The 12,390-nt window shown below is 42.6% G+C and overlaps 1 protein-coding gene across 1 annotated transcript in view; it reads right to left on the bottom strand.

Annotated features, from left to right (window-relative positions):
* CCNJL (cyclin J like) overlaps nucleotides 1–12,390 on the bottom strand; it is a 53,174-nt gene that overhangs the window by 23,838 nt on the left and 16,946 nt on the right. Inside the window, exon 3 of the mRNA XM_075068087.1 lies at nucleotides 10,015–10,225. Coding sequence (XP_074924188.1) covers nucleotides 10,015–10,225 — 211 coding nt within the window. The remainder of the gene's footprint in view (nucleotides 1–10,014; nucleotides 10,226–12,390) is intronic.

The raw sequence follows: 12,390 nt of genomic DNA, 5'->3' as shown, positions 1-12,390 counted from the left end.
TGAGATTGGGAACAGAGAAACAGGAGTGAGCAAAAACATTGAACTGATGGTGGGTAAAAAGAAGTCTGAATCAACAGCAGCAGCATGTTTAAAAAACCTGAATATTACTAAGACTTGTAGCGATGGAAAGCTGGCCCCATACTGATGCTCAGCTAAGGGAAGCTAATCAAAATAAGACCTCAAGTACTCTGCATCTCTCTCTGAAGCAGAGAGTGTCTCACTCCTGGGAAGGATTTTTAAAGCCTGGCAATTGGAGGGTAAGCCTCAGTAAAGTAAGGCAACCAGGTTGTACTTACCCAGAAAGGAGCTTTGGATTTACCAGAGTTGAGTCAGCCATTTTCCCAGCTGGGCAGTGAAGCTAAAGCTTCCATCAGATGGAATGTTATAGGGAGATAAATTGATGAGATTGGGAACAGAGAAACAGGAGTGAGCAAAAACATTGAACTGATGGTGGGTAAAAAGAAGTCTGAATCAACAGCAGCAGCATGTTTAAAAAACCTGAATATTACTAAGACTTGTAGCGATGGAAAGCTGGCCCCATACTGATGCTCAGCTAAGGGAAGCTAATCAAAATAAGACCTCAAGTACTCTGCATCTCTCTCTGAAGCAGAGAGTGTCTCACTCCTGGGAAGGATTTTTAAAGCCTGGCAATTGGAGGGTAAGCCTCAGTAAAGTAAGGCAACCAGGTTGTACTTACCCAGAAAGGAGCTTTGGATTTACCAGAGTTGAGTCAGCCATTTTCCCAGCTGGGCAGTGAAGCTAAAGCTTCCATCAGATGGAATGTTATAGGGAGATAAATTGAATCCGGTTTCCTGATTGGTCTTCTGGTCAAGTGTTTGGTTCTCTTTGTTAACCCTTTACAGGTAAAAGAAACATTAACCCTTAGCTATCTGTTTATGACAGACATAGCCAGAGTGGTACATTTAGGAGTTGTTTATATGGGAAAATTACACTAATATAACCAATATCTGCATAACTCGTATAACAGTCTTATCTTTCAGCATAAAAGGAAAAGGTTTACACTAAACAAACAAAAAACAAACAAAAACACACAAGTGACAAGCTAAATCAAAAAGCAACTACTTATACAAGAGGAAGAAATTAAATTCACAGTGAAATCTTATGTGCCATCCTACCTAACTTCATTTCTAACATTGACCAGGAAACAATTTACTGTGCTTCTGTTATTTATATTGCACTAGCATCTACATGTGCCAATCAAGAAATGGGTCTTCATTGTGATAGGTACTGTACAAACAGAGATGATACTCACCCCCCAGAGAATTACTGTAAGTGAAAGGAAAACCCACAACACCAAACTTGTTAAAAGCCAAACTAACAGGCTGCCTTGCCCATGTGTCAATGAAGCAGTTTTGCCAACTGGACTGAATAGGGCCTGTGGAAGCTTTTCTTTAGCTCCCCAACAACATATGTCAGGTGCCCTGAAAAGCAAGCCTTGCTGCCTTAGAGCACATTCATGAACAATGCTCCCTCTCAGCCTTTCAGTCAGAAAGCAGCTCTCCCCCCCCACCACCCCTTCTTCTATTCTCAAAGGAGTCTGCGAATGCATCTTCTTTCAGACAGCTGAGACTTGCACTGCTCTAGCTTTTGGAAGGCAGCTCACAATCCTCCTTGCTGAAAGCAAGCAGCTGAGCTGCCCCCCATCAAGGCACAGGGCACTTACGCATTCATGCTGGTTGGTTGCTGTGCTATCACTAATGACTTTCTCCAACTGTGCATAGCAAGGGTGTCACAAAGCAGAATCCACCGGATGAGCTGGAAGCCGCTCTACGTGCTCAGCAGGAGAACAGGGTGGGGAGAGATTGCCCATACCTGACCTCAGCTCAGGTAGTGTTAGTGTTCTCCTTTTGCTCCATTTCCCTCTATTTTTTAAACTCAGCTCTTGGAAAGCACACAGGAGGATTAAGAAGTTGTGTAAACTCTGTAATATGGTAACACCTTGTTAAACAGAGAGATTTGATGACTATAATCCTGCATCATGTCACCTTAAACAAAAGCTCACTGTTGTAATGATTGTTTTGTTTCTGATATTTACAGGGCAAGAATCTGTGAACCTGTTAATACTTTTTTTTTTTTTTTACTATTTATTTAGGGAGTTGGGTAAAAACCTTCTGAGAAATTACAATCTTCTCGAAGCAACACAGCACTGAATATAGTGAAGGAGCTAACAGATTGCTCACGGAGTTTGGCTAAACAAAATAAATTACTACGTTGCAATAAAAGCAGAACCCTCAAGAGGAGAAAGGAGCAATAACTAAAAATTGTGAGAGCATTCAAAGTTGCCCTGTGTTAACTCATGGAAGAGAACTGTTGCCTAAAACCAGCTGTTGAGGGTTAGCGCTTCAGGGAAGAAAGGAGAGCAGGATTTTATACTGATAAAAGCAGAGTTCTCTTTAGGGATAGTCAAAACACAAAAAGTGGTACCGCTTTAATGCTACAGGTATAGTTGAAGCTGTGTAACCTCCTTCCCCCTTAGTGCACAGGTAATTGTACCAATATAGCACCTTTATGGCAGAATAACTGTGTCCACATAATGGGTTGTGCTGGTATAATTAATTTTAAAAAATAATTACACTCCTAATCAAAATAGTTATATTGGTATAGAAATCAGTGTTTGTAAGCAGGCCTTAGTATATTACTGGATGATAGGTTTTAAGTTATGATATGGTTTTGCAGAGTGTTAATTAGTGGTTTCCTTTACTTCAGTCAAGACTACGTAAGCAATTTAGAGATAGGGTTCCCTTCTTCTCTGTAAAATTCCCTCTGAGGCAAAATCTCCCAGTCTTGCACTCTTTCCCAAGAGTAAGGACCACCACAATGCTGTCTGAATGGGCACCCAGACAGCCTGATTCAGGAATCAAATGCCTTTTCATCTCCATAAACTGATAACTCTGGGATGTGTGTCAATCTCTGTAGCCTTCGTGACCTATGGTATTTAACTGCTTCTGAAAGCCATTTCCAGCAACAGACTCTTTGCGAACCAGTATTGAAGGAGTCTCCAACCACATTTTCTAAAACAACTGTGAAAGTTTTGTCCTATCTGCACTAGCATTCACTCATTTTCAATGCCAACTCAAGGGGAACAGCAACAATCCACATTATTAGTGTGCACAGGGCTTTAATATTAATCCCCTCAAAACTGCAGAAACCTCCTCCACCCCTCCCATTCTGCATGCATTTGAAGCAGTAGTGGCAAGCAGGTTACAACTACTCAATGGTTTTTCAAGGGACACACACACCTCGGTTACAGTGATTTCAAGCTCCGATATGATTTGCTTGGCCAGCACAAATGGACCCAGATTGTTCTGGAACTGCAAGAGCCTTCCCATTTGTCAAACATTTTGTAACTAGTAAGTTACTTTACCTGCTAACAAACACAAAGATGTAGGTAAGTGTGCATGGTCTTCACAGTTTTTTTTCAAATGCACCTATGGCTTTCCCCTCTGGTGTTATCTAAACTGGTAAGCTGTTAGGTCACTCCAATCCTTGACCCTGGGAGCCAGCTTTACCTTGCTCTGCTGTGACAACCCCCACTCCTGGGCTGTTCACGCATAGCTTCTGGCATGTAAGCTGCTCCCAACTACCTGCAACCAAATGACACTAGCCAATATCTCCGGTCCCAGACACAACCCTAGGAACCTCTGTCTTCCAGTGTCCAGTTATGCCCGCTGGATGCTGGAAGCTTATATGAGTTTATCAATTTAACAAAGAAATTGATGTGTACCAGGCTTGTTATCTCACAGCGAGTCTCTGACACGCTTCAAACCAAATGCATTGCTTCAGGTAGAACAAACAGATTTATTAACTATAAAGATAGATTTTAAGTGATTACAAGTCAAAACAAGTTAGATTTGGTCAAATGAAGTAAAAGCAAAACACATTCTAAGCTGATCTTAACACTTTCAATGTCCTTACAAACTTCGATGCTTCTCACCACAGGCTGGCTCTTCAGCCAGGCTCTCCTCGTTAATCAGTGCTTCAGTCGCTTGGTGTTGGTGGTGTTTGTAGCTGTAGGTGGGAGAGAGAGAGTATGGCAAAATGTCTCTCCCTTTTATCATGTCCTTTCTTTCCTCTTGGCTTTGCTGCCCTCCCCCCCTCGCTTTCAGAGTCAGGTGAGCATTACCTCATCAGTGTTCCAAACTGACCAAAGGAAGGGGGGGTGACTCCCTTGAAGGTCTAACAGATTCGTTTGTTGCTGCCTAAGCCAGTGTCCTTAGGCGCCGACTCTGTGGGTGCTCTGGGGCTAGAGCACCCATGAGGAAAAACTGACCAAGCTCCCTACCCTGCCTCACCTCCTCCTCCACCTCCTCTGAGCGCACTGTGTCCCAGCTTCTCTGCCTACCTCCTGCCACCAAACAGCTGTAGCAAGCTCGGGACGGATGGGGGAGGAGCGGGAACGTGGCACGCTCAAGGGAGGAGGTGGGGAAGAGGCGGGGCCAGGGCAGGGGCGGAGTCGGGGCAGGGTCGAAGGCAGAGAACCCACCGGCACCAATAGAAGTCGGCACCTATGCCAGCGTCCATTGTTCCTGTGAGGCTGGGCTGGGGTTGTCCATACATGCCCTGAAGAGGTGTGAACTGCCTCTCTGTTCTTGGAGAGTTTTTGCATAGGCTCGCTTTAAGCCATGAGGGTACATTTTTAACCTCATGACTATATACATGAAATTATAACATTACTGTAATGATTACTATAACATCACTATAACAACCATGCTCAGTGCATCATGAGCCTTCCAAAGACACCCAACATGACAGACTTTGCATTGGATACCACACAATCATTTTATAAAGATTAACATGGGGGTGTAGGGTGATCCTCTGACATACAGAGCATTACAGCACCACAAAGTGCTTTCCATTAAAGCTGGTGGGGAATTTTTTTATTATTATTACTAATTCTTCACAAAACATTAAAGAAAAAAATATCAAAGAAGTTTAGGTTTTTTAAATCAATAACAGAAACCCAGTAGGTTTTCTGTTTACGTCAGCCTAAAAACTCAGTCAAAACTAGACACTTCCCCTAGAATGTCCATTTTGATGAAAAAAGAAAAAAAAATCAGAACACACATTTCAAACAAAAAAAAGTTTTGACCAGCTCTACTTTTCACTCAGATTAATTCTCTTTGCTTCATGTAGTAATTTAGACTCACTTGTTTTGAAACTACAACAAATGTTTCACCAGATGGACTGAAAAATCATCTTATCTTATTGTTTTTTTGAAGAGACTCTTCTCTGCTGAAAAACTATACAGCTTCTTACAGAAATGCTCTGCTGGAAGTTACAGTAGAGACTGTCACACCTGCAGAAACAAGCCAAGGGAACAGTTTTCTTTCCTCCTTGCTACAGTGGAAGAAGCTTGTCAAAAGTCTAGATGTACCTATACAGATATTCAGGGAAACCACACTTACAGGGTGGTTCAGTAGATCAAAGTTTCCTGAGATTGGTAGAGAACTCTCTCAAGCTGATGCTTCTCAAGGCTTGTCCCTAGAGGAAAGTTTCCTGGCATATCTCCCCACATGGGTACTCACTGAGGAATAAGAGTACCTTTTCCTGGTTTAGCTTGTGCTACTTTGACAATGATACAATATAAACCAGGAAAACAAAAACAAAAACAAAAACGTATTCTAGAAGAACAGAATATCCAGATGGAGAGTTATGCCAATATAATTATATGGGTAACTATCCCCTTGTATGCAAGCTTAAGACATCAGTCATTTAAGGTCTCATCTACATGCAGATTTTGTTCCACTCTTAAATATTTTTGTAAAACTTGCGGTGTAGACACAGTTATAAAGGTGATGCACAGGAATAAGCTATTATGGTGCAACCATGCTGACACTGGGAAGGGGCAGTGGGGTGAGTGGGAGGGTTGTACTGCTTTCCAGGGGCAGATCAGGGTGCCATGGGGCCACCCCACCCCTTCCGCCTGCAATCCCCCTGTGCTCCAGCTGGGGAGCAGGGTCAGCACACAAAGGGCTTGCCCCACTCCACTCTGCCTACTTGGCACTCCAGCAAAACGCTGTGCCCCGAGCCTGTTCCCTCGTTGAAGAGCCAGGTGTGCGGGGCGGGGGGGGGGGGCGGAAGAGGAAGTGTGCAGAGCGGGGAAAGCCCCCAGGCCCTAACCCCACTCCCCAGCAGGACCACTGGGTGGAGTGGGGCACACCCATTTTTGCGGGCCCCCACCCAATTGTCCAGGCCCCTGGGCACAGGCCCCATTGGCCCAGTGCCTAATCTGACATGGACTGCTTTACCTGTACCAATATAACTGTTGTATTTAGAAAAAGCCCTTATTTATATTTAGGTTACCACTCATTTTAGAAGTTACTCCCTCCTTACATGCTCAGAGGCAGCCTGCAAGTTCCCTTTTGCCTTATTATACCTGAGGCGACTTGCAAAAGATTTCCTCCTCCTCCCAGTTAGGGGAGGGTTTTTTTGCTTCTTTATATAAAGGACAGCCTGAAAAGTTTCTCTGCTTGTTTTTAACCCTAGAAGTTGGGAGGACTATAAAGACTAATCTTTCCTGATTGGAGGAGGAAATGAGGTAGGGATCCTTGCAAGGTATACATACCTTGAGTGAAGGGGTGAGTATGTCAAATCCCTTCATCCTCTCTCTATAATGGAAGTCACTGAAGTTAAATGTGTAAAGTCCTTCCCCTAAATCTGACTGAAGAACTATTGAAATGATACCTTAACAGCACTCTTCCAGGCTAGACAGTTTAAAAAAAAAAGGGGGGGGGAGTAGAGAAGACTAAAAGCTTTGAGACCTCCTTCATCCATTATAAACAGAAGGACAACTATTGTATTCTCTTCGATTAAAGTGACCTGGAAAGTAAGTGCTTTGAACTGCCATTACTTCAGCAGTTGCAAGCCCCTCTTGCAACGTAATGAAGTTATGCAACACTGGAGATTTTAAAAGATGAGCTGCAAGTTGTGAAGTTCAGTTCTGAGCTTGCATAAGGATATGTCTGTACTGGAAACTTCAAAGCGCTGCCGCAGGAACGCTTCCACGGCGCACTTTGAAGTATGAGTGTGGTCATGCACGAGCACTGGGACAGAGCTCTCCTGGTAATCCACCTCCCCGAGAGGATTAGCACAGCTCCCAGTGCTCGGAGCCTGTCTACACTAGCACTTTAAAGCACTCAGACTTGCTGCACTCAGGGGGGTGATATTTCATACCCTTGAGCCAGCAAGTTAGAGCGCTATAAAATGTAGCTGTAGACAAGCCCTTAGGGTTTAGGGATATTTAAATCTGGTATTTTGTTTCAAAAAAGTGAGACAGAACCAAAATACCAGGATCAAAGAAAAGATTGAACTAATTCCAGTCAATGCCATTATTTTGATGTCTTCTCCATTCCAATTTTAATCAGCTTTTACTGCAAGGTAAGTCAGCAACTAAATGATCATTCACCAATCCTAGCTCCTCTATATTTCAAAGATGATAGAATAAGCTCCACCTTTTTCAGAGCTAGGAAAAAAGGGAAACACTTCTCTAGATTTAGAAACATACCAAAATCTTTTGCTTGTTCCATCATAGCGTTACACTGCTTTAAGTGTCCTTTGTATGGTAGAATTATCCTAGCACAACCCATTTCGGGAGATACCAGAAGTAGGATCCTTGTGGCTGCATCAGTGCCATCCACCATTTGCATAGCCTTGAGTGCAGAGGTGGTGCTGAACAAATAAAGCTGTCTTTGTCACCAGCTCATTTTCAAGACAGACCAAGAAACCTGAACAAGTACGACAGCGTCACTTTCCTCAAATAGACATTTGTTGCTGTGTAACGTTTTAGTACATATTCTGTACTTATAAATTTTCTAGCCAGGTTCTCACTCAAGTCATAGATGAACTGATGTAGAAGACATCACTGTGAGCAAAAGTCCTCCAGTGGCACAAATGTTTAGGGTTTATGGAGAGCTATTGGCTGGGAACCCTGAACTTCTTTGCCAAGTTAAAAATCCCATTCTTTAAGATAGCTTCTTAAAAACTCCCCTGAAATGCAAGAGTTTAACAATTTAACTTCTTTTCAGTTTGGTTACTAAACAAAGGTACTTTAAAACCTCGTAATGCTGGTTCAGAGGTATATTGGCAAGTACCATACAGCTGCCGCAGTGCGCTTTGGTAACTGCCTTCAGCTCAGATATTAGGAGGTCCTATTCTCCAATGTACTGAGTGTACTAACAAAGTGAATGCTTATGGGAAGGGGGTAGGTTTAGAAGATAAAATAAAAAAAGAGCAAGTTAAAAATCACTTAGAAAAGTTAGATGCCTGCAAGTCACCAGGGCCTGATGAAATGCATCCTAGAATACTCAAGGAGTTAATAGAGGAGGTATCTGAGCCTCTAGCTATTATCTTTGGAAAGTCATGGGAGACGGGAGAGATTCCAGAAGACTGGAAAAGGGCAAATATAGTGCCCATCTATAAAAAGGGAAATAAAAACAACCCAGGAAACTACAGACCAGTTAGTTTAACTTCTGTGCCAGGGAAGATAATGGAGCAAGTAATTAAAGAAATCATCTGCAAACACTTGGAAGGTGGTAAGGTGATAGGGAATAGCCAGCATGGATTTGTAAAGAACAAATCGTGTCAAACCAATCTGATAGCTTTCTTTGATAGGATAACGAGTCTTGTGGATAAGGGAGAAGCGGTGGATGTGGTATACCTAGACTTTAGTAAGGCATTTGATACGGTCTCGCATGATATCCTTATCGATAAACTAGGCAAATACAATTTAGATGGGGCTACTATAAGGTGGGTGCATAACTGGCTGGATAACCGTACTCAGAGAGTAGTTATTAATGGCTCCCAATCCTGCTGGAAAGGTATAACAAGTGGGGTTCCGCAGGGGTCTGTTTTGGGACCGGCTCTGTTCAATATCTTCATCAACGACTTAGATGTTGGCATAGAAAGTACGCTTATTAAGTTTGCGGACGATACCAAACTGGGAGGGATTGCAACTGCTTTGGAGGACAGGGTCAAAATTCAAAATGATCTGGACAAATTGGAGAAATGGTCTGAGGTAAACCGGATGAAGTTCAATAAAGACAAATGCAAAGTGCTCCACTTAGGAAGGAACAATCAGTTTCACACATACAGAATGGGAAGAGACTGTCTAGGAAGGAGTATGGCAGAAAGAGATCTAGGGGTCATAGTGGACCACAAGCTAAATATGAGTCAACAGTGTGATACTGTTGCAAAAAAAGCAAACGTGATTCTGGGATGCATTAACAGGTGTGTTGTAAACAAGACACGAGAAGTCATTCTTCCGCTCTACTCTGCGCTGGTTAGGCCTCAACTGGAGTATTGTGTCCAGTTCTGGGCACCGCATTTCAAGAAAGATGTGGAGAAATTGGAGAGGGTCCAGAGAAGAGCAACAAGAATGATTAAAGGTCTTGAGAACATGACCTATGAAGGAAGGCTGAAAGAATTGGGTTTATTTAGTTTGGAAAAGAGAAGACTGAGAGGGGACATGATAGCAGTTTTCAGGTATCTAAAAGGGTGTCATCAGGAGGAGGGAGAAAACTTGTTCACCTTAGCCTCTAATGATAGAACAAGAAGCAATGGGCTTAAACTGCAGCAAGGGAGATTTAGGTTGGACATTAGGAAAAAGTTCCTAACTGTCAGGGTAGTTAAACACTGGAATAAATTGCCTAGGGAGGTTGTGGAATCTCCATCTCTGGAGATATTTAAGAGTAGGTTAGATAAATGTCTATCAGGGATGGTCTAGACAGTATTTGGTCCTGCCATGAGGGCAGGGGACTGGACTCGATGACCTCTCGAGGTCCCTTCCAGTCCTAGAGTCTATGAATCCCAGCTTCCTATGGAAGCCAAGCACTGCCCAATTTCAGGCCCAAATTGATGAATTCTAGGAGAAGTTATATCTTGCATTAAAATTATCCCCTTTTGAATGGAGAATAGCAGCTTGTGTGTTACATGAACAAAGCAACCATCTGCTTGATCAGAAAAAACAAATATGTTAATAGGCAGCAGTTAACTTACTTGCTAGGAGAAGGCAGGCAATCGAAATGACATGCAGTTGCTTGACAGTAATATCGTAGTGATCCATAAAGAGGTCCAGTAAGTAGACAGCAAGGTGCCGTGCCGTAGGGCAAAGATTGCAGCGGCTGCTGAGGACAGTCAAGAGGTCAGTAAAGTAGCGGCGCATCCCGATCTGTGGTGAATGGGCCTTATAGACAGGCAGTTTCATTTCCTACAAGAACACAACAGGAGGGGAGAGAGGTATTAAAAGGAATATTTGTTTCAGTGGCTAGAACGCCCAAACCAACACCCGCAATCTACTATGGTAAGTGCTTAGCAACTACAGCAATAAGATTTACTCAGAACGCAGAGCTGGGTTAGTGCCAACATGTTTTGAAAGTCAATTCACTTCTAATATGTTCGAGCCTTTCATTCCTTCTCCTTAGGAGATTTAAGGTACTTGGCTGTGCATTGTAAATTCTGGTTTAACCCAGCAATGACTAGTTATTGCTTTCGATAAAGAGAGCACCAACACTATCCAGACTTAAAAAAAAAAAAAAATGATCATGAAGAATAATTGAAAAGGGACATTGTCAGGTCAAATTTTGCATCAAAGTCAGGTTCTGTACTATATTTCTTAAGACATAAGGGTTCATTTTTATGCACACATATTCCATAGAGAGCACCTAAACTTTGCCTTTTAATTTTTAGAACAAAGAAGTAGTTTTGTGTTTTAAAAGGACCTAGCATTCTTTTACTGTGTTAAAAACCCAAATATTGCAGAGTAGTGGTAGCCTACAAAAAGAACATTGATTAGAAAGGAAGCAGTTTATTTCCATTGTCCAAGGAGAGAAAAATGAAGAGACAAGTAGCATAATGAGGAGTGGTTAGAATTTAAATCTTTACAGTTTTAACTATTTGAGGTGTTTTTGTACGAGAGAAGTTTAAGAGAGCCCACTACATTTTATTTGACTAATGTTTTCTATGTCACATCTCATGTGTGAACTTTTTATATTACTCAAAGACCGAGACCTCACATGTAGTCCTGTCTTTATTTGGAGAAGGGAATGCCATACTGCAAAGTAAAGTCACATGCTCGGTCTATACTAGTAAAATAGATCAAGTTTGAACTAACGAGATTTTAAATAGGATTCTGCACCCAGAGTGGACAGGGGAAATGTAGTGAACCCCAGGGTTACCCATGACCAGCCAAACACATTTTTAAACATGACTTTTTTCCTAGTTTAGATATGGCCGCAAGGTAAGGAGGAAGAATTTGCTGTGCTCAAATCAGAATGGAATACATGTTCCATGGATGGGAAACTGCCATGTCAAAAACAGTGTACATTTCGTGGTAACAGCTTGTTTGCCCAGTTTGTGCCACTTAATGTCTGCTTAGAAACTGATGTACTACCCCTTAAGCGCTGACACAGCTATACAGGTATAAAAAGATGCTTGTAATGGGATAGTTTATTCTCCTAAATTAAAGTGTGTAAACTTGGTCTTAGAGAAGCATTTGTAAGAAATGCACACCAGGGTGCAACTATTAACAACTAGAGGTATGGCTACATTTGAAGTGCGAGTGTGGTTGCAACGCCAGCTCTGGGAGAGAGCTCTCCAAGCACTGCACGTACTCCGCATCCTGATGGGGTTTAGCTTGCAGCACTGGGAGCCGCGCTCCCAGCACTGCAGCACTGTTTACACTGGCACTTTACAGCGCTGTATCTTGCAGCGCTCAAGGGGGTGTTTTTTTCACACCCCTGAGCAAGAAAGTTGCAGCGCTGTAAAGCACCAGTGTAGCCCAGGCCTAGGGTAGGTCTACACTAGAAATGCTGCAGCTTTGTAGCACACACACTTACTACAGTGACGGAAGGGTTCGTTTACTGCTGTAGTAAATTCAGCAGAAGAATTCTTCTATGGACTCAGCAGTGTCTACCCCAGGGCTTAGGTCAATTTAACAGGGTGTGAAGATTTTCACAGTCCCGAGTAACGTAATTAAATAGATCTAACTTTGTAGCAGAGATCAGGCCTTAGTCATTACACAAGCTCTCTCCTCAATTAACATTTGGCTGAACACTGGTTTATAGGAACCAGTGGCTTGCTGAAAACATGTAATGAAATCCTTTGGTACTTTATTAACCCCCATTGCCTAAATGCCAACATGCAGACTTACCTGCCATAACCATCCTACCAACATGAAATTGCTTTACAATCTTTACTTGACAGCACTAAAATAGGGACTAAGAGACACCACCCTCCAAACCCAGGGTAGTGACTGCCCAACATCCCTTTCTTCCTTACGGAGAGGAGACATTCCAGGAGGAGGTTCAGCTTATCAGAAGAAAATATCATGACACAATTAGCCTTAGGGGGATGCTTATTGCCTTGGGGGAGGAG

The sequence above is a fragment of the Chelonoidis abingdonii genome, chromosome 7, assembly GCF_003597395.2.
Source record: "Chelonoidis abingdonii isolate Lonesome George chromosome 7, CheloAbing_2.0, whole genome shotgun sequence".
In the NCBI taxonomy this organism is placed as follows: domain Eukaryota; kingdom Metazoa; phylum Chordata; order Testudines; family Testudinidae; genus Chelonoidis; species Chelonoidis abingdonii.
The sequence above is the reverse complement of the archived record's forward strand: the minus strand, read 5'-3'. Positions and strand labels throughout refer to the sequence as shown.